General features: G+C 50.6%; 1 protein-coding gene across 1 annotated transcript in view; it reads right to left on the bottom strand.

Annotated features, from left to right (window-relative positions):
* Positions 1-21453, bottom strand: part of JADE2 (jade family PHD finger 2) — a 72237-nt gene extending 50784 nt beyond the window's left edge. Inside the window, 6 exon segments of the mRNA XM_041481831.1 lie at positions 1056-1213; positions 12210-12295; positions 14701-14758; positions 18398-18499; positions 18502-20921; positions 21074-21453. Coding sequence (XP_041337765.1) covers positions 1056-1213; positions 12210-12295; positions 14701-14758; positions 18398-18499; positions 18502-18579 — 482 coding nt within the window. The 5' untranslated portion in view covers positions 18580-20921; positions 21074-21453.
* Between the last annotated feature and the right edge of the window lie 6 nt (positions 21454-21459).

Here is a 21459-nt window from a genome sequence, read left to right as displayed (position 1 = left end):
CTGCTGTTGCTGTGGGACAAGCGGAGCCTCCACCAGCCTTTGCTCTGTGCCCAAATCCCTTGGCAAAACACATCCCCCAGCAGCCACCCCACTGCCCTGAGCAGCCCCAGCATCACACAGGCACGACGCTGCACCAGTGCTTCTGCAGAATGCACACACGGTGTCACACGTCACACAAAGGGAACACACCAGAGATGCAAAGCTCCTGTAAACCCTGTGGGGAGTTTTGGGTCTGATCCTGCAAGTTTTCAGATCCAACCCTTCAAGTTCTGGGGTCCCTTCTCAGCCTTTTCCATTCCCCCCACTGGCAGCACCAACATTTCCCCCACAGCTTTGGCCACTGCCCTGGGATAATCCCCCACACACGTCAAGGGAGTAGCAGCTCCCCCATGTTTCCATCTCGCCTGAGCAGCTGTTTAAGTGTCTATTTTAAAACTCAGTTCCCTATTTTAAAATAGCTAATGAGCCCCCGATCTCTGCTGACAGACGTCTTCTCTACAAGGTCTTGGGAGATGCTTCTGTGTTTGCTGGGCTCCTTTTCCCAAGCCCTGAATCTCAGCATGCCCAGCACGTCTCCAATCTGCACAAACATGGTAAAGAGGGAAGTTTTTAATTTAAGGGCCAACTCCTGCTCCCCTACCGTGAAATACCAGCGGTACAACCACGTGCTCCTAGACAGAGAAGCATCAAGCAGCCAGGCAGAGGCTGGCATTCTGCGTGGTTTTCTGTTGTTATTTTTTTATTGTTCCTTCGATTTTATTAGATCTTTTTTAAAATTTCCTGACCAAGAGCAAACAAGGAGCTGTCCCAGCTGGCCACTGCCCAAAAAAAGCCATGCACATGAGAGGGACTTTTCAGGATGTGGTGGGAGGTCCCCGTGCATCCCTGTGCAAGCCCAGGACCCCCAGCATCACCTCTATGTGCTCTCCCAGATGGTGTGCACCCCACCAAGGCAGAGGGAACCCCACAGAGAGGACCAGGCACAGGACCAGGCTTCCAACCAGGACCAGGCTCCCCATGGACAGAAGCAGATGGAGGAGACCCCACTCACTTACCTGACCACAGGTTCAGGGATGGCCTCGGCACTTGCTGGCACCTGGACACCCTTCTCCCACTCCTGCCTCCAAGGATCAGCCAGAACGTAGTACTCGTCAGGACTCAGCTGGAAGGAGTCAGGGATCTTCATGGCTGTTATCAGATCTGTCCGGAAAACCTGCACCGGGAAAAAGCCCAGCCTGAGTGCAGAGTCCAGACAGGCACACGTGCCCTGGGAGGGTGTCCTTGGGAAACTGCCCCCAAGGGGCAGCACAGGGGGTGTCTGCACCACCAACTTCAGTGTGTCAAGTTAAGTCCCTGCAAGGCAAGTTTTGGGCAGGAGAGCATGGCAACAGGCAGGGACTCCCCTCCAGCCATGCCAAGAGCCCAAGCCCTGCAGCTGCAACCCCTTCAAGGCCTCCACACTGGGCAGTCAGGAAATCCAGCCACAGGGTGTGAGCTTGGACAAGATGCAGACCAAAAATTAGTTTTTAACTGAAGAAACAGGCTGCTTTATCTTAGGGGATTGATGGTTTCAGCACAACCACACAAATCTACTCCAAATGCCAAGGGATGTACAGCAAATGGGCTTCTCCTTCTCCACATTTGGCCTTCACAGGCCACAAGAAAATGTCGTTCTTGTCTTGAATAAAGATGTGGGAAACACAGAGCTACTTTGTCCCAAGCACCTTCATATCCTCCTCACGTCATTTCACCATCCTGAGCAACTTTGTGTCCCCTTCAGGTCACTTCACTGCCCCAAGCACCTTCATGTCTCCATCACATCACATCATTGTCCTGAGCAGGGACAGACAAAAGCTTAAGACAGAAATTATCCAGCTAAAATGTGATCAACATATCCACAAACACAGATTTCTCCTGACTCAATAAACCCCTTGTGAGATCAACACTGGCCCCTTCCTGTAGGAAAATCCTCCAGTCCTTCAGTGAGTGAATGGGCTCATTTTCCATCTCACTCGTGGCCCTGCAGCATCTTCTCCCAATATACAAGGATGAAAATCTCATTCTAAAAATATCCCTCACGGTAAGTAAGGTTTTCCTTCCAGAGGGCTGCCTGACAGCAATGACTCGAGCAATCCTGCCTCTTGCAGCATAAAAATAAATTGTAAATGAAAATGGATGATTTCTCTTCTCTACCATCTGCTATTAGCTGGAATAATAACTGCCAGTGCCAGCAATCCTGCCTGGACTCCATCTCGCTCCATCCCTGCTACTTCTGCATTCCTTCCACAAGGCTGGGATGGATCAGGTGTTTTCTTTGGATATTGTTTAATCTCTTCACAGTCTGTTCTCCAAATGAGAATTGCTTTGTCAGAATCACAAGAAATAACACAGTATAGTTTTACATTTTTTGACACAAAGATAACACACTTTGGAGAGTATTTGGGAGCCCAAATCGACTGAAATGCACGAAACTAGACATTAAGTAAGACCACTGAGACCAGTATTTAGGTCAGTTTGTTTAATCCTCAGAGCCTCAGCTGCTAACCCAATTAGAGTTCAATACAATATATAAACAACCTTTGCTATGTTGGGACCTCTGAATTTCACTGGTATTCTCCTCCTGATGCAGCTGTTTGGAGACAGTTTTAACTACGTCCATATCAACCTGATTTGAGTTGGTCAGACACAGTCTTGGCACACCCTTCAACAAACATAATTAACAGCCTATATATTACAGTCAGCTCAGTTTGGGAAAGATCAGGGTCCTTTAAGCCTCTGTGTGTTACAAACACATGGTTACAGGCACCACAGTAACCTTTTAACACACTACCAGTGTGAGAAATTAAAAAAATATCAAGAGAGGCATTAATTAAACATGAGAAGGGATAAGTGAGATATCACAGTCCCTCCAGCAGTGTGGGTCTGTGATCCAAATGAGCACAGGAATCCCACTGTAGAGTGTTTTCTACAACAAAGGGTAGGAATGCACCCTGTTCCTGACAGCCCCGTGCTGACAGGTCACAGCCTGGGTCAACAACATCTCCTTAACCCAGTTTCAGAGCCCAGCTCCAACGAGGACAACACAAACCTGAGCAATCCCTCACGCCCCAGAGCTCTTGGCTTGGGTGGATGAGATGCTCCCCTGTGCCTGAACCACACAGGGCTGAGGCCACCATGGGGGTCAGTGCCACCACCCTGCCCTGGCCACCAGCACCATACAATCACTGAAGCACAGAATCATCAAAAGTTGGAAAAGCCCTACAAGAGCATCAAGTCCCACTGTCAGCCCAGCACTGCCAAGCTCAGCACCAAACCATGTCCCCAAGAGCCACATCCACATCTTTTTAATTCCCTCCAGGAATGGTGATTCCTCCACTGCCCTGGGCAGCTGTGGCAGTGTTTAATCACCCTTTCAGTGAAAAACTTCTTCCTAATATTCAATCTAACCTTCCCCTGGCAACAGCAGAATACTGCTATAGAAAATACTGCTTTGAAGACACATGCCCTAGGGATCTGTGGGCAAAGGCAAGCAGGAATGGTTCCAAAGGTGCAGGGCACCCAAAAGCTTTTCTGAACGACCTGGACTGGATCCTGCTGACATGTGAGTACCCTCCTCCCTCAGTGCCAGCTCAGATGCCTCCTGAGGGCACCTCCTTTGATGCTGTGGTGTGCAGGAGCACTGCATTCTTCTTTCATGCAGGCAAATATACCCAATTCTGCCAGGAAGCTGCTCAGGGCAGTGCAGGGCAGGATGGCAGCATGCTCCTGCTTCCCCCTCATTGCACAGAGCCGGCAGCCAGCTCCAGAGCAGTGGAGACCACGGGACTGCCCTTTGCAGGACAACCATTGGAAGGGTCCAGCCATATCATCACCCTGCCCTGAGGCCTCTGGGCACTCACAGCAGCTGTGGCCTTCCCAGACCCTTACCCCAAGCAAAAATCACCATTTTCTTTTGCTAGGTCAGCACCAGGTGACAGCAGTGAGGTGACAAGCCCTGTCTCTTCGGGCATCCATGGAACAGCGTCAAAATCCTGGCCCATCACCCTCCTCCTACTGATGAAAAGGGAGATGGAGGAGCCTGCACAGCAATGGGACCAGCCCTTGGTATAATTTCTCCCCTCTGCACGGTGCAGATCCCAAGCCCGTGGTTTCCTGAATTAAGTCTTCCCCAAATTCATCCCTTCTGGCCTTTCAGCTCGCATCAGAAGAGAAGCTTAGTTTTAATTTTAAGCCAAATAAGCACGATTGTATCTATTTCCCTGAAGATAAGGCACATCGCAGGCTGGATTTGCAATCTCACTACTTCATTTATTTAGTCCTTCTTGGAAAACAGATAAGCTCACCCATCCGACGGCAGCACGCGTGCCCGCACTTTATCACAGCGACGCCTCTGTCTTTTCATGAAGAACTGGATATGCTCAAATTATTAACTATCAAAGCAGAACACTTTAGAAATGATAGAACAGCACAGAAATTGTAAAGGAAAGCAGATCAGTTGTCTGGAAATCTCCCAACAGCTAATACGCTCAAATTGTAATCTAAATGTCTTTTTGTTTTGAATTGTCTGGGATTAGGGTTGGGAAAAGACTCAATTATTCTACTCAAACTCTTCTGAATTATTTATGAAAACCAAATAAAGGATAAATTGGGCACTGATGAACCGAGGACCTGGCGATGAAGAGAAAGTTGGGTACCAGAAAACAAGCAATTTTCCCTCAATAGGAGTGTTTACTGTTTCTCCCCGGCCGTGGGAGCTGACAGATTGTCTGCTGCCCTGCACCCGCTCCCCCCGCCACCACCACAGCCCTGGCCAGGCTCTGTCCTTCCCTTTCAGCCCTGAATGGGACCTCCCATTTATTGCCTATTGATCTGCCAGCAATGGGAAAGGCCGAACCAAGACATTCCTTTATTACCTCTGCTAGCTCAGGAACCTCACGGAGGTTTAGTGATGCTCAGAGATGCATCACACCAGTGCCCAGGGCCAGCCTCTCCCTTTGTTACTGTCAGCTTTAAAGATGGGGAAAAAGAACGTGAAGTTTCAAAATCCCAAGATGTTTTTTCCTTCATATTTCCAAAAGAAATGGACATGGAGTCCACACCAGATCAGTGCGATTGTGCAGTCTCAGATTCCAGACAAAGAAAGGAACGTGGAGAGAAAACCTTAACCTCCCTTGTATCCCATGGGCCAGGCAAGCCTGGGCTACCCCTAGGACCTCCCCATCCTTGCTGCCCACCAGTTTGTGGTGTTGGACTAACACACCAGTAGAGCCAGTCCTGGCAGTCCAGTAACATGAGAAGTCACTGGGACACCACAGCCATGGTGCTCCCCAACAATACATCAGTACTTTTGTAATTTCTGTCATTTGCTGTTTTGAAGCAAAAGCTGTGTTGCCTTTATGTCTCAAAAAAAACCCCAAACAAACCCTGAGCTAATTAAATGCAAGATCCTCTGATGTTCCCATCCCAATGTGTCACTTGGATCCAGCCTGGCATTGGAAGGATGCTCCTGCAGGTATGGCAGAAACCTGCAAGGCAGGGGCTGGATTTGGCTCCTGCTTGAGCCCCTGGCGCCTTTTACATTTAGCTGTTCCACCTTGGTGAGGATCTGCTGCTTCTCCCACTGGACACAGCCCTGCATCCTCTCCCTGTGCCCTGCGACACTTGTGAGGCATCTCTGGGAGATCTCCATGGACCAGCATCAATCTGTCCAACAGCTGCACAATCTCAGAGAAAAACACGTACCCCTGGGAGATGCCAAGGCACACAGTGCCTCACCACAACAGGAAGGATGATGGACATGCCATGAGGCATCAGAAATGCTGCTCCCCATCCCTCCCTTGGCTAAGGACTCCCAGACTGTGCTGCTTTCCAGCACTCTCCTCCTTCTCTGCCTCATCACCACCCAGCCCCTCTGAGAGCCTCTCCACCACCTTTCCATGCAATTCTCACATCCATTTCTAGGCTCTGTGATTCACTCACAAACCCCTTAATGAAGTGGCCAGCAATCTCCCTGCCATTCAGTTCCCACTCCATGTGCTCTGTCAAGGACTTTTCCAGTGACTGTACTGTAGGTCTGAGCCTGCCAAATGCCTCCTTTGCCCCAAACAACCCACCCAAAACCACCAACCTCTGATCCCGCGGGAGCGACTTTCCTCTCGTACGAAACCAGCTCCTGGGTGAGAGCCAAAGAGCCGGATCTGTTTTGGGCTTTAAATCGAAATGAAAAGAAACACTCGTCTAGCGCTGGGTTTAATTAGCTTTTAAAGCAGCAGCCAGCCCGGGGACTGCTGTGCCGGATCCGGCGCAGCCGAGCGCGCCCGGCACGGCCTCGGCATCCCCCGGCACGGCGACCCGGCTCCAGGCGCCTGCTGCAAGCCAGCCCAGGAGAAAACAGCTCCGGAGGGACCAGGCAGCTCAGCCCAACACAGATGGGCTCCAGCAGGCTGGGTCCCTGCACACCAGGCTTCCTGAGCTGGCAGGAATTGTGTTGCACGTTTTCCCCTGCATCTGCACCCAGATGACTTTGGAGCTTTCAGACCTTGCTCTTGGGGCAGAGGAATAAACTCAGTGCCTCCTCCTTCAAATCCCAAGATGGGATGCCATTTTTTTAATACACAATAACATCTGTCCCTAAAAAGTTTTAGCAAAAAAGAATTCTCTGCAAAGCACTCCACACTGCAAAGCAGTACACAACGTAAGAGAAGAGAAGCCCAAAATGAAGTGAGTGCAGAAAACACAGTGCTCACTAGGGTGAGGGTGGGCAGGAGAGGTGAGAAGGGATGGTCACAGCCTGCATCCGAGATCTCACCTTTGAATTCACTCCCTCCATCACCCAGCAGAACTGTAATTCTCCCTGGTGCCTCACCCACAGCAGCTATGTGGAATCTCACAGTGATGACCCCTCCACAGCAGGCAGGGATGGTGGGTGCCCCGAGCACTGCTCCCAAGCAGGGGCAGCAGCAGGTCACTGCAGGCAGGGATGGGACTGCTTCTGACATTGAGGTAACAGGTTTTCTTCAGGTTTTGGCTCAACACTCCTTTTTCCCTCCCTGACTGCAGTCCTGGCAGCTGACTCCTGCACACCCCCAGCCATAACCACCTTCCTCCATCCACACTGGGACCAGGGAAGTCTCCAGCTGCCTTGTGAGGACTCCCTCCTCACTGCCAGCCAGCTCTCTTAGCCCTTTCACTCTCTCAAGCATAAAATTGTTTGTTATAGCTCATGAGTCACAAGGATTTTTAGAGAAAGAGAAAACAACGGGAACAATGGGAGCCCTGAGAATAGGTTTTGGTTGTACAAACTGTCTTGATATCAGCTTGAGGTGGCACCTCTTTTGGTGCAGCCCTGGCTGCCCCACCCCACTCCCCTCTGGACCTCCAGTCCTACATCCCTGCTGTTCTATCCCATTTTTCCAACCCTTTCCAAAATGAGAACAGAGTTGATACTCGGTAGCAAGGTTTTGAAATGTGGCAATGCCAGAAGTGTGTTTGCAAGGAGATATTATCTGCCTGTGGGGGAAGAAATCCTGAACTCCCATGTCCATTTGGGGAGCCAGCCTCCTATCTCTTCATCTTGTCTTGTTTCCTCTTGAAATGCTGGATGTTAAAGATTCAATGAACAACAGAACTCAAAATAGGAACAAGAAGCATTTTTGTCCAGCCCTTCTCAGCATTCAGAAGACAATAGTTTTAATCTGTTATCCCCATGCTGGCAAGGGAAAACTGACAAAGCCAAACTGCAGTCAAACCTTTCAACAGAGAGGGATTTTCTCCCCATCGAGCCCCACAAAAGCATGTCCAGTCTTGCTTGGCCACATCCATGAAAGCTCTTCTCCAAGCAGAGCAGAGTACAGGAACTAAATTCACATTGCACTGGGTCATTATATACCTAATGCAGGAGGAAAAAAACATGATCCAATGCAGTAAAAATTACTTTTTAGAAGGGAAAAGAGTTAAATCCTTGTAAAGAGATATAAAAAGGCGCCTTTCAAAACACGGAAGTAATATCTAAACAAGGAAGGCAGAAAATAATGTAAATTGTATAAATTTGTGGTTTCCCCTTCATCCTGAGCCCTGCCTGCAGCTGCAGTCCCCTCTCCTCCCGAAGGTCTGGAGTGAGGGAGAAGGGCAGCGAGGATGTCCGGTGGGATGAGCAGCACCTGCTCAGCACAGCCCAGACTGCTCAGGGCTCTTCAGCTGAGAAAGGACGGCTGGAGGGCTGGCAGGCAGGTGTTCTGCACAAAAAAAGCAGGCTTTTTTCCCTTCAAAATATATTCCAGCAGTGCAGGTGAGCACTGTGGATCTCAAACAGCTCTGGAGGTAATGACTAACACAGCAGCTAAGGCAGTGACTCAGAGGCAGCATCCGAGGGAGTCCCTGGGCTGCTCATGGCTGGGAGCTGGCAGATAGAACCAGAGACTATCACTACACACTTGCCTTGTTCTTAGAGTCTCTCCTTAGACACTGACAACTGTTCCCTGTCAGGAACAGGAGAGAGGCTTGAAGACTGCAGTCAAACCAGCGAGGCTCGTGCTCACATCCCCAGCAGCTCTACAGCCGGGGGCAGGATTGCACTGATGTGCCACTAAGAGAAGCAGAAATCCGTGCTTCAGGCATGTGTTACTCCCTGCTGCAGATTCAGATCCACGGCAGGGATAACCTGAGCGAGCATCCCCTCCTTCCAGCTCCCAGGGTGGGGAGCAGCACCAGCAGCTCCTTGCAGGAATCCGGGGAGATGGGTACCAGCCACCACGCTCCATTTGCAGACAAGTTAAGAGACAAACGAGCACTAATGAGATTAATTAAAATCACCAGATTGGTACTGCTATCGCTGCAGATGCACAAAGCTGTTGGCAGCTGCCCACGTTCATCCTCTGCCCTGAGGCAGGGCAGAGCAGCAGAGCCATGCCCAGGGCACCATCAGCAGCAGGCTTTAGCCTTGAAGGCTCTGCTGCCCAGGCAAGGGGCAGGGAAGGACAACTGTCACCTCTGCGAGGGAGAGAGCCAAGACAGAGGCCTGGTGCCTGGGACAGTCAGGAAAGAGCCCGGGCAGAGCCCCGTGACAGGCACAGATAAATATAATCACCCTCCCTGGCAATGGCCCCTTTGCGGATGTTTACAAACAGCTCAGTACTTTTCCATGTTAAGAAGCTTGTTTTTCCAGATGCCTTGTATCCGATGGTTTTTAATGTGTATAGTTAATCCCTTCTCACAGAGTCTTTCATAATAAACATCACCCCCTGACCTGACTAATAACTATGTAACACTAATGCTTTTGATTTATCTCCTGCCCGGGTTGTCAGGAGGAAAGCCTGTTTCTCTGGGACAGCAGCTCCCAGAGAAATGGGGCCATGACTTGGAGAAGGGCAGGACAGGTTGGTGGGTCCATACACACAAATGCCATTTCCCCAGCTCATCCTCCAGCATGGCCATCCCTCAGGACACGCCTGCACCCACTGCAGCTCTTGATAAAGCTACAATGTGTAAACCTGGAGTTTGAGTTATGGTTTGAAAAGATGTGTCCAGACCCAAAATGGCTGGGGGTTCAGTATCTGCTAATGCATTCATCCTGCTCTCCCTATTATGCTCCTGTGGTTTCCATCTGTCAGGGATGATGAGATCAACATCCATCCTCAGCAGGATGGACAAAAGAAAAGGTGATTCACTATTTCATGTGAAGTAGTTTGATAGCAGTGTAGTTTGTGTTTTAGGTTTTTCAGTACTTGCTCCAACAGGACATGATGCCTGTCACAGTCTATGCCTGAAATCCCCCAGTGCTCCTGGGAGGATGTGCCAAACCCCACAGTGTCTGGACCAGACACATTCATGGGTGCTCACAGGAAGAGCAGAAGCTGGGTCACTGATGGAAAAGTTTAGAACATGCTGTTGGAGAGGAAATTCATACTGGAGTGATCTCCAAACCATCTCCCTGCACTGCTGCAAGTCTTGGGGTGATACTCTATCCACCTCCACCAATGTCCTGACCCCTGAGTTTCAGCTGGTGCTGATTTCCAGCAGAACTAGACAACAGCAAGTGCAGGGGCAATGCACAGCGAGGGGAGCACAGCTGAGATCTGCACTGCTCCATCTGCTCGTGTGCCCACCAGGCTTTTGTAAAAGATGGTTTGTCAGCCTGAGCATCCTGGCCAAACTCCAGCCTGAGTAATCACACATGGTCTCCCCAAATTCCCCTAGAGTCTCAGTTCACATAAGCCACAGAGGTTCATTTTCTGTCCCAACTGCTGCTGAGCTGGCCACTGTTCAGCTTTTGCTCCACTTTATCTGCTCCACAGCTACATTTCACCGAGAGCCCTCCTCAGGGGATAATGGAGCAGTAAGCAGAGGGAGGAGCCCTCTGCAGGCATCTGATGTCTCCCCAGGTGCCATGGACTAATATGTAGTTTTCACTCTAGCTGTTGTAGAGCAGCAACCTGGATCCAGCTCTTACCACACTTCATCAAGTCCAGAAGCATTTGCACTTGGAATCTTGGACTTATATTCAGTAGCAGCCAGGTAAAATCCTAGATGGCTGATTAAACTAACTCATATTAAAGACAAAAATGTCTCTGCACCACTGAGGCAGAAAGATGTCCCAACTCTTGGAGAACTATTTTACTGAGCAGCAGCAGGGTGGCACCTATGACACTGCTGTGACATGAGTCACATCTTCTCACATCTAACATGAGGCATCTCTGTGGCAGGGACTCCTGCCAGCACCTAAAGGGCTCACCCAAGGCCTTTATGGACACATCAGGCACAGGGATGGGCAGTTATTTCAGAGAGGGGTAACAGCGCCACAGGAGGAGGAGATCCCCACATGCTTCACTTTCCAAAGGAGGATTCAGTTCACAGAAATCTCCCCCATACCCCCACTGAGAGACACATCTATAACCAAAACCCAGCATTACCAGTGCTAATAGTCAATTTTCCAACAGTCTTGTTAGCAGCCAGTGACATCGGCACCCCTGGTTCTTGCTCTCTGGAGTATTTCCAACTAACTCAGCCGGTAGTAGCAGCTTTCCAGTCCCTCTCTACCCACAGCACAAATAACTGAAACTCTTTCAGTCTGTGTCCTTTGCCAACACAGATATTTCAATGTAAACCTATCAGAGCAGTAAGAACCAAGTGCAGCTGTAATTCAGGCAGTGACCACAGGAAAACCTCAAAATCTCTACTCAGCTTGATGCAAAAGGAGGATGTTGCAGAGGTTTGTGCTCACCAGGCCACAGCGTCAGGAGAGGTGAAATGGGGAGTTCACATGAGCCATGCCAGCTTCATCTGCTGCTAAACTTAGCACCATTTGACTCCAGACCCCAGTCCAGAGGGAAGGGAATGTGAGAACAATGTCCCTCTGGCTTTGCTCACGCTGCTGCTGAAATGAAGATGACCACTGCCAAACACTGCGGTTGCTACAACAGCAGCTCATGCCTGGTATAGTTTCCATGGCTAGTGGAAATGTATCCGAGGCACAAAAGGAAAACAGGACATAGCACCACCCCTTCCAACAGTCCTGGGGACAAACAGCTCCTCCCACCCAAGGCCCAGACCGTGCCCTACAGAGCCAGCAGGTGAACCCGGGCAGTGGCCCCAGAATGGCAGCACTGCCCACACCAGCGAGGGGAAACCCTGCAGCAAGGTCACACACGGATGGCCTCAGCTCTGTCCCTGAGCCCCGTGACAGGGGGAAACCAACACAGCACAACCTGCAACTCAGCTGTGCTCTCATTTCACAGCTCTCCACGCCTCCCACTTGTGCATGGGGAGGAGTCTCCACATCACCCTCCCCTGCCACCAGCGCTGTGACCTGTGCCATTAAAAACAGGGCACCCAGGAGGGCACCCAAACCAGGGAATCTTGGTATGCAGACACCCCAGCACTGTGGGACCTCCCAGTCCCATCACACTTAACTTCTCTTTACTTGCCTCAACAGGGATGGAGTGGGCACAAGGACCCCGGTGGCTTTGGGCACAGTGACCCCCACCCCTCACCAGAGATGCTCACTGTGTGTCCCCATCAGCTCCCTCCCCAGGGAGCTGGGGCTGACACAGCTGTTGGGAGTGCTGGCTCTGCAGCACGGGCTCTGCCTTCTCAGGGATACCTTGTCCTGGCACCCACTGCCACAGAAGCCACGGGCACACTGGTTGCCACTTCTGGGCAAGTGCAATCCCATGGGAAACTCTCCTTTGGGAAAAGCCTAAAAGCCCACGTACCTCAGAGGGCTTCTTCTCCTTCTGCCGTGACCAGGGGGATTTGGTATTCGGAATTTTGGAGCATCTGGAGGTCGATGTGGTGTGACCTGCAACAAGGCAACAGAGACAGGTTACCTGGGAAAGAGTCAAAGCTTCTCCTGACCTCACCAGCCCACTGCTCCAGCCTCAGCCAACACTTTGGTTCAGCACTAAGATGGAATAACACCTTGACATGACTTTTTTTGTGCAGTATCATCACCACTGCTGCCACCCCAAAAAGGGAAGGGTAGCTAAAGCCTGAAATGTGCTGGAACCACATACTACTGATCTTTATTTCCAACCCATTTGTATCATTATCACTTAAATCTAAGACTGTATTTGTTAATAATAAATAACAACTGATCATTGGAATTTCTGTATAATAATGATGACAGTTCAGTCTTCTGTATAGGAGGACCCCTCCATATTCCAGTATATAAAAATGTTTCTGTGAGGTTGCAACAAAATAACTACCAAAGGCCTATTTAACACCGATTTTATCCTTGGAGGGCTAAATAGGAGGAAACAGCACTGTGCACATAAGCAACCTCCAAACACTATGGAGCCAGGAGCTGAGCTTGCTCAGGCATAGGCTGTGGTACCACTGCAGTGGGAAACTGCTCTTCCACCAGCTCAGGCAGCTGAGCCCAGGTAAATTTCACATGCCTCCTTTTCCTGGCAGGGAAGAGGCACCAGCTCGACCTGTATTCTTTACTTGCAGTGCACTTTCTTGTACTTCACAAAATGAAGGCCAAATGTGGGGGCATCACCTGTTCCCAAAAGACAGCTTGTTTTTTGAAGTTGCAGGCCAGATGTTATTAAAGAGGGCTCCATACAAATGAAATTCTTTATAACACTTCAGAGCACAACAGGACTGTGCAGACAAAGCCCAGAGCAGACATGCCTACACTGCAGCCCCATGGACACACTGCTTTACTCAGCAAGCTGCTCCAAGGAGTGCAGCAGCAGCAGCCCCACAGCTTTCATGGAGAGATCAGCCATTAATTTCCACCTTGCCCCCTCTTCTCAAGCTACAGTGTGATGCTACAGCTATACAGGCTTGGATAACACACCACAACTACCCTTTCCTGGCAGAGGCATGAAAAAGAAGGTCACCACTCTGTTTACAACTATCCTGCAGGAGAGCATTTGTCCAAAGCTTAGATATCACCTGCAGCATAAATATCCAAGCCCCATAGAGATAAAGCCATGTTGTTTAATACCATGGTTAAAGATGCCTTACCCCCGAAAGGCAGCGAAGCCGGCGAGCACAGCTCGGCTCCGTAAGCCTTTGAGCATCTGGGGATTAGGAGACGGGAAGTTCGGAGCAAGGCTTCCAAAACAAACCCTTTTCTGAGATAGAGATGTTTCATTTTACGAGAAGCAAGGGTGTTGACAGAGCCTGAAACACTTTCTGTAGGCACAGCTCAGCCCCCAGGCCCCTGGGCTCCAGCAGGATGGGGGTCCCCGCTGGCAGCCGAACAGCAGGTTCCCGTCGGCAGTTGTGGTGCAAACTCCACTCACACTGACAGTTTTTTTGGCTAAAGCTGTGGGAACAGCAGCCAAACCCAGCAAGATCAGCCTTTCCATAACCCCCTGTAATCTCTCCATCATCCTGTTAGGAAAAAGCCCAGAAGTTTAGTGTCTTTAGTAAAGTCCCTTTCGTTCTCGGATATCCAGCAGCCAGATCCTGTAAAGTGTGGAGAGCAAATTCCCAGCACGGCCCAGATGAAATTACTGTGACATTTGTAAGAAACCAAGAGCAACTAGTAAGAAACTCCAGAGTCCAGACAAGGGATTAGGCTGGTGCCTTGAGGGTACTGAACACCGAGGCACTGCGGTATGTCTGCAGCGGGTGAAACCCTGGAATAAGTGGGAGAGGAGAGTGCTCTATTTATAGCCAAAATTCAGCACACTTGCACATGTTTATTGTTGAACACATGCTTCTGTGCCTTCCTGAATGAGGATGAAGTGAGGTAGATGTTGAAAAGCAAGCGTGGGCTTGCAAGTTTTGCTGGCTTGAGCCTTATCCCTTTTCCCGCATCACTCTTCAGTTTGCAAGAAGGGAACAATGCGGCTCCAGTTTTACTCTGACTCCAGTAAAAACTTCCCTTTCCCCTGGTACAACCAAAATAAGAGCAAACTAGTCTCAGGCTGCAGCTCACAGGAAAGGACAACTCATCTACAAAGAGTGTTTGCTGCTTCGTTAGCAGATCTGCAATCAGCAGCTCTCCTCGCCCAGTCTCCTCACACGAGGGAGACACTCTCATCAGTTAAGAGGAGCCACAGCCAAGTGTTTAAATAAATTGATATCAGCTTGTTGCTGCACTTCTGACAAACCCAGCCCTGCACACTATTCATTGTGCAGACTTCCCAGTAGATGCAGTTTCCTCCACTCTTTTTTAAGTAATTATTCAAGCATTTTGACTGCTGGAGGTGAATCTTGTTCAAAGCTTTGAATTAAAGGTCTTACTGTCAGTGGTGTCCGAGTTATCACTGCTGATGGAGTACTTGCGTCGTTTTTCTTCCATCTGTAACAAAAGAAATGGAACATTACACTTCATGTCCAGAAAACTCATCTCAGCACCAAAGCACTGCTATCTGATTATCTGCACACCCTCCTACCCCAGCACCAGTCAGTCCTTACCCTCAGGACAGACAACTACCCAGAGGCTGAAAAAAAATGCAAGAAAACAATTTTCATGGATTTTTTAAAAAACTTTAATTGTCTTTCTACCATCTCCTCCCACCCCCAGTAGTTACAGTGGGTGCATCTGGATCACTCAGTTTGCATGGAAATTTGTCTGTGCAGAATTTGCATCCAAATGTCTCTTCCTCTGCAAGAGCACTGCCAAGGGAGGAAGCTCCAACAGGACCAGAGGATGGCCTCAAGGGACCACGGTGCTGTTGGATGGGAGAAAAGATGTCCTGGGAACCAGCTGTCCCCGCTGCAAAGTGAAGAGTGAAGACAGAAGAATGGAAACTGCACACTCTCGGTATGTCTGCAGGGGGAAGTACAAGCATCCCGGAGCTGAAGAGAACCCCCGTATACCACAAGCCTGGGGTTTTACCCTCTGACTCATCTTCCCATTCAGCCCTATCTACTTCTTTTAAGACCTCGGGAGTATCTGTCACACAGGAAGCACCTCCCATCACTGTGCACTGCCCTGCCAGAGCTGGCACCAGAGCTCCCAGGGGTGGGCGAGTGGCTTCTGCTCAGCTGCCGTGACTGCTCCATCCTCTCAGAGCTACAATCACAGCAGCAGGTACCACTGCACTGATGAGGAGACCCCTTTCAAGCTCAGCTGATTTGCTTTGAGACTTTGAACAAGCCACAGGAGTGCCTGAAATCAGCAGGTTCTCCTGAATTCGCCCCTTGGGAGCCAAGCACTCGGAACTCAAAGTAGGTGTTTCAGGAAAAAAAAAAAAAAAGAAGAAAGGCATTTTAACTTTTGAAAATCCAAATTTTACCAATGTGGTGATTGATCAACGTGGCTCCCAATAGAGGGCTTGGGCAGCTCTGGATGGAAAGGGCTACCTGTGGACCAGACAGCTATCCAACAGGATAGTTGGATAGTTGTCAAAATATATCCACAGAAAACAGTCTTAACCTCATTGAAATCTTCCTAGTACTTTCTGAGATATTTTCGAAGAATCTGAATGTGTTCAAATGTTATACCCACTACTGCTTCCACAAATGGTAAGTGGGAATGATAACGAAACACTGTGTTTGTGTGGTTTGGTTGCAGCAGGTACAAGCAGCATACAGACTGGGATAGCAAGCTAGAGCATGACATTTCCCCCCAAACATCAGGAAATGTTCCACATAAGCATATAAAAACCTTGTAATAGCTGTATTTTACAATATATGCGCTATCACAGCATTATAAAGGAAAATACTACAAAATATCCTAAACATTTTAACTATCAGTGTTGTGGTAAGGCACTGCCCTGTCAAAATGTGACTTAAAACACTCACTAAGAATATGGCAGTATCAATACTTTTCCCCTGGTGATTCAAGGGGAAACAGATGTTATTAAACCAGCCTTGTTCCAAATAGCCATTAGATTTTGCTTGGGGGAAATGAAACTGAAGATAGCTCTAACTGCAGCTTACTTACTTTTAGTGAAAATCCTACCTCAACCTTTTAAACTGGTTCCTACTGGTCTGAAGTGACAAACACGCATTTGGAACACAAAGACAGGGCAAGGCTTTTATTGATTCTGGAGTTCCTAATCACAGAGATTAAATAAGCCAAAGCCAAGAGGAGGGAAAAGAACACCTGAGGTGAAGCAAAGGAATGCTACTGATAGCCAGTGAGATTTCCCAGGTTTCCCATCTTTGCTTTTACAGCAAGGCAGCATCACTGACATCACCCTCCTTCCAAGGCAGGGAAAAAGGTTTGCAATCAATGCTCAGGTAGCAGGAGGCTGGCACTGGTTTTGGCTGATATGTATGAGGAGATGCACTGATCATCCCCCTCACTGAACTTGGTGCCTGCATCCTGCTGCTGTCCTGCAGAATTAACACACTCACTACGTAACAAGATGAATTGATATTCACATACAGAAGTGGCTCACATTGCAGGTAAAAATAGAGTCTGTACTTCAGTAAATCATTTTGCCACTGTTTGGCAGGATGCAAGACAGCATCCTCCAAACCAAACTGCATCAAATTTGTGAATGAAATTCTGGCTTGAGCAAAGTACAGACATCTCTGAACAGCAGCACTGAAAGGCTGGGCAGGGGATGGCACAATGTGTGCCTGAAAGGAGCAAAAGCTCTGGCCAAAACCCGGCCATTCCAGAAAATTGTTACACTGCAGACCGTGCTAAGAAGACGCTGCTTTCTGAGGGACTCATCTTGAGCAGCCAAACAGTAGTAAACCACATGGCACTTAAGAGAGGAATTTACTGTAGAAGGGTAATTGGGCCATTTCCCCATGTGTATCCCAGAGTTATAAAGTCTGATGGTGGCTGAGCTCCTACCACCCTTTTGGCACCCGCAGGGGGTGGCTGGGGGGTGGGGAGGGCTCACTGCCCACATCCCTCCCAGGGCTGGAGCTCCAGCTCCCAAAAGCTCTCAGGAGCAATTCAGTTGGTGAACTACTGAGCAACTTAAGTCCCCACAAAATATCGTCTCTGCTCCAAAATTAATCTCTTGTTTACATTAGAAGTTAATTTCACCTTTAACTGACCCATTCCCCACATGGCATCATTAATAAAGTCATAAACAAATACCAAAAAAATTTGTAATACTTTGAAAAGGTCACTGTTAGGTCAAACTTGGCCCAAAATCTAGTTTTTACAGAGCCAGAAACCAAGTGAAAGGTTTCTATGTAGGCTTGCTTAAAAAATTCAAACAGAAACAGATGTGGGTTTCTTTTATAAACAAATGAACATCCCCCTGAAGTGTCTGCAACTCAAATCCACAGGCATAGCCCTGGCTAATGCCTGGAAACCAAAAACTGAACTGCTTGCAAACCAACACATGTTTAGCATTGCCTTTGTTCAAAGCTGAGAAAGGCAGATAAATGCTAAACCAAGAAGATGATGGCCCTTCATCAGCCTAAACAAATGTAAATCACTATGTCCTTGGACAAATTAGCACCAGGATTGGTGTTAAAATGGAGATGATGGCCTCAGGCTGGCTGGTCCTGCCTCACAGCAGGGCAAGGCTGGAGAGGAGCTCTTGGGAATGTAATTTTGCCCAGCCCATGCAACCTGGGAGAGGTGAAGGCAACTACTGCTAGCACACAGAGACGTCTGTGCCCAGATCCTGAGCTCAGCTGGGCACACGGCCAGGGACAGGCACCCGCTCCCATCCACACTAAACCGAAATGCCTCATCCAGCCTTCAGCTAGCACAGAGATCTTTCTCTGCAGACCCCTCCAGCAGCCCTGTGCTCTGGAGAACCCCCTGATGTTTCCCAGCTCCCTGCAAACTCTTCTGCACATCAACTCCACGTGCGATCTGGAGATTTTTAGTGGCATCCCAGCACCCCGTGCAGAGGCTGTTTCCACTGTTTCCAAGAACGAACCATTCTGAATCGTGGCAAGCAAACAGAGAAATTCATACATGCCTTTGCTCCCCACTTCCACAGGGAACAGGCACAGAAACCTGCATAAGTTGCAGGGAAAAAAAAAAAAAAAGAAAGTATTTGGTCATCACCTCTTCCCAGCGTCCCCGCAGGCTGAGGGATGCGCCGCGCTCGGTCCCCGCGCCGTCACCTCTGACGCTGTGAGCAACACCGGCTGAATGATGTGCTCTGTTTGTGAGCTGCAATGAGACTGCAGAAAAACCACTTCCCTGTTTGTTCTTCCAGCCCAGAAATAGGAACACAAACAGAACATAGTGCCCCCAGCGGCACGCACACGGCTCCGGCCACCGACCCCGCGCCGGGGACCCCGTCCCGGAGCCGTCCCGGCACCTGCGCCCGCCGGCTGCCACCGAGCCGTGGGGCTGCTCCCGACACAACCCCTCAGCGCTCCCCCTCTGCCTTAAATGTGCCTTTCCCTCTGTCTAGGAACACCAGCCAGTTGTTAGAAAGTGTAATAAAAAGGGTGGAGGGCTGGAACATCCCAGTCAGTACACCGTGGGAGGGTTGTCCTCGTCCCATTGCCTTTTCCCATGAACAAATTCTGGAGCCAAGCACTGCTACAGGAGGCTCTGAGAGAGCAGCAGCATCCCCCAAATTGGCACAGCCCCAATTTCATAGTAACAGGACAGACTTTTGGACCAAAGGATGCACACCAGCGGGGGCAACAAGACCCGCAGCAAATCGAGGTGCTCAGCCCCTACATCTGGGAGAAGCTTTTCCTGACCTCCCTGGTAACCCTGCAAAGTGTAAATGCTAAAGAGCAGGATCCTGGTACCTACAACAACCATTTTCTGGGCAGCAGGAGCCTGCCCCTGCCTGCCGGGGCTCGTCTGTCCCTCGCCTCCTCTACAGGCTGCTGCCAGCCCCAGCTTTCCAGCAAAAGCTCAGGTGCCCAGGTGAGGAGCAAGCCATCCCTCCTCTCCTCCATACCAACGCCGCTGTCTTGGCTCCCCAGGGCAAAATTTAATCTCATTTCAACTTAAAACAAAACAAGCCCTAGTTTACTTCCTGTGCTTTGCCTTTCTCCACACCTACAAGGGGCTTTTTTTCTTTACTACTCACGTTTATAACTTTCCTTGCCACTTCTGACTCGTTACCTTATAATTATCTATTATTTTTTTCTTTAGCAAGCCCAGACAGAGCACAGGTAATCAGAAAGGTTACTGAGGGCATTGGGGCCACCCCTGCCTTCCTGGAGGAAGGTGCAGGCAGCGACACAGGGCATGAGAAGGGACACCAGGCACAGCTCCATGCCCACAGCCAGCTGCCCCATCCTGCAGGTCTCCTGAGTACCAAAAACTCAGAGGAAATCAACAGGAGCTACAGCTACTCCAATCTTTGTGAAACATGAAAACCCACAGAAAGGTAAAGAGCAGACCTGGTCTGAAGGACCACTCACCCACCAACTTTCAGAACTTGGGTGTCAAACACTATCAACAGCCGTCAACACTTTAAAGGAATTGCATGTCCTTGCCTACAGACCCCCTAATGTGTTCGCTCCATCCTTTGCTCCAAGCCCACATTTTTGAACATCAGCCTCAATTTTCTTAAGAAAAACAAATTTAACCTTCGATTTAACCTTTCTGCAAGCTATTTTTACTCCTATTTCAAGCTTATTTTAACCCCAGTAGCCAATAAATGCTTAAAGGTCAAACACCATTCCTAAAAGCTGGGCTCCTTACCCCTGGGGAGAAGGCTGAGATCAGATCATTAGGATTTTTCCCCCCAAGCAAAACCTCCTCTTAGAACTGTCCAAGCGGTCGGAGACGTCCTGGCTTCAGCCCTTCAAAACAATTTTCACTGTGGGGGCCGAGAAAGGCACTGAGAATTTTCCCTATGAATTCCATGCCATCCTTCTCTTCCCGCTCAAAAAGCGCTCAAAATGTATAGGTATGGAGAGAGAGAAATTTATTTTCCCATAATTGCGATCGAGGTTGACAATCCAGCAGCCTCCCGCCTTTACAGCGCTTCCCAACTTCCAGCTGGCTGCTCCCACCCCGGGCGCGGGGCAGCCGGGGGGGCGCTCCCAGCCGCGCACCCTGCCCGGGAAGCGGCTCGGCAGGTGGGGAAGGGGCAGGAGCGCCGCCGGCCTCCCCGAAGGATGGGGAGGGAGCCTGGGGAGGGGGCAGGTGGCCGGCGAGAGAAGGACGGGCGGCCCGGGGGGACAACGGCGCGGGGGGACGCGGGATGTTTCACATTTCCGAGCGCGGGTGATGCCGTGGGGGGAGCGGCGGAGCCTCCGGGCTCGGCAGCCCCGGGACCCCGCGGCGCGGTGCGGCGGGGGAAGGCGGCGGGGAAAGCCCCGCGGTGGGGAGGGAGGGAGGGAAGGGGGGAGGAAGGGGAGGGCAGGCCCGGCCCCGCGCCGCCGCCCGCCGAGCCCCCGCTGCCCGCCCGAGCCCCGCGGGGCGCCGGGGCGTCCCCTCCTCTCCCGGCGGGCAGGGCAGGGCGCGGGGCCGCTGCCGCAGTCATTAATTCGGGGAATAAAGGGGCGAAGCGGCGAACCGAGCCTTGAAAAGTTCTTGTTTACGTCCCCGCCGCCTCCCTCCCGCACTTCCAAAGGAGAGTGACCACCGTGCGCCATCCGCCCCGGGAATGCTGCACATCCCCCGCCCGGCAGCCGGGGGAGGGAGGGAAAAAAATAAATAAAAAAAAAAAAGACATATATACAGCAAAAGCAGGGGGAGCTGCAAAATAACCATCCGCTGCAAACCCAGCCCGCTCCCGCCGCCACCCCGCCGAGCCTTTACCTTGGCCAGGAGTGTCCGCCCGGAGTTGCGCCGGTCTCTGGGGTGACAGGCGGGAGGAGGCGGGGGCGGGGGATGCTCCCGCAGTCCCCGGCCGGGAGAGCCCCCTCGGCGGCTCAATCCGGTGTCATTGCCAGGGCCGCGCCGCCCGGGCCCTCCTTAGGAGCGCCCGCCCGGTAACTCCATGGATGCGGTCCCGCTCCCAGCCGAGATGGCCGCTCCGCCGCGGCCGGGCGAGCCCTGCCCGCCTGTTTCTCTTTCTTTTTCACCCCGCACTTCCTCCGGCGCTCCGCGCCCCGCCGCCGCCCGGGCTCCGGCTCCGGCAGGGAGGCGGGGAAGCGACTTTCGGAGCGGGGACGGATAATGGTGGCGGTGCTTCCACCCCCCCA

This window comes from Pyrgilauda ruficollis, unplaced genomic scaffold (assembly GCF_017590135.1).
Source record: "Pyrgilauda ruficollis isolate IOZ18807 unplaced genomic scaffold, ASM1759013v1 scaffold57, whole genome shotgun sequence".
Lineage (NCBI taxonomy): Eukaryota > Metazoa > Chordata > Aves > Passeriformes > Passeridae > Pyrgilauda > Pyrgilauda ruficollis.
Note: the sequence above shows the minus strand (reverse complement) of the source record. Positions and strands in the feature narration are given on the sequence as shown.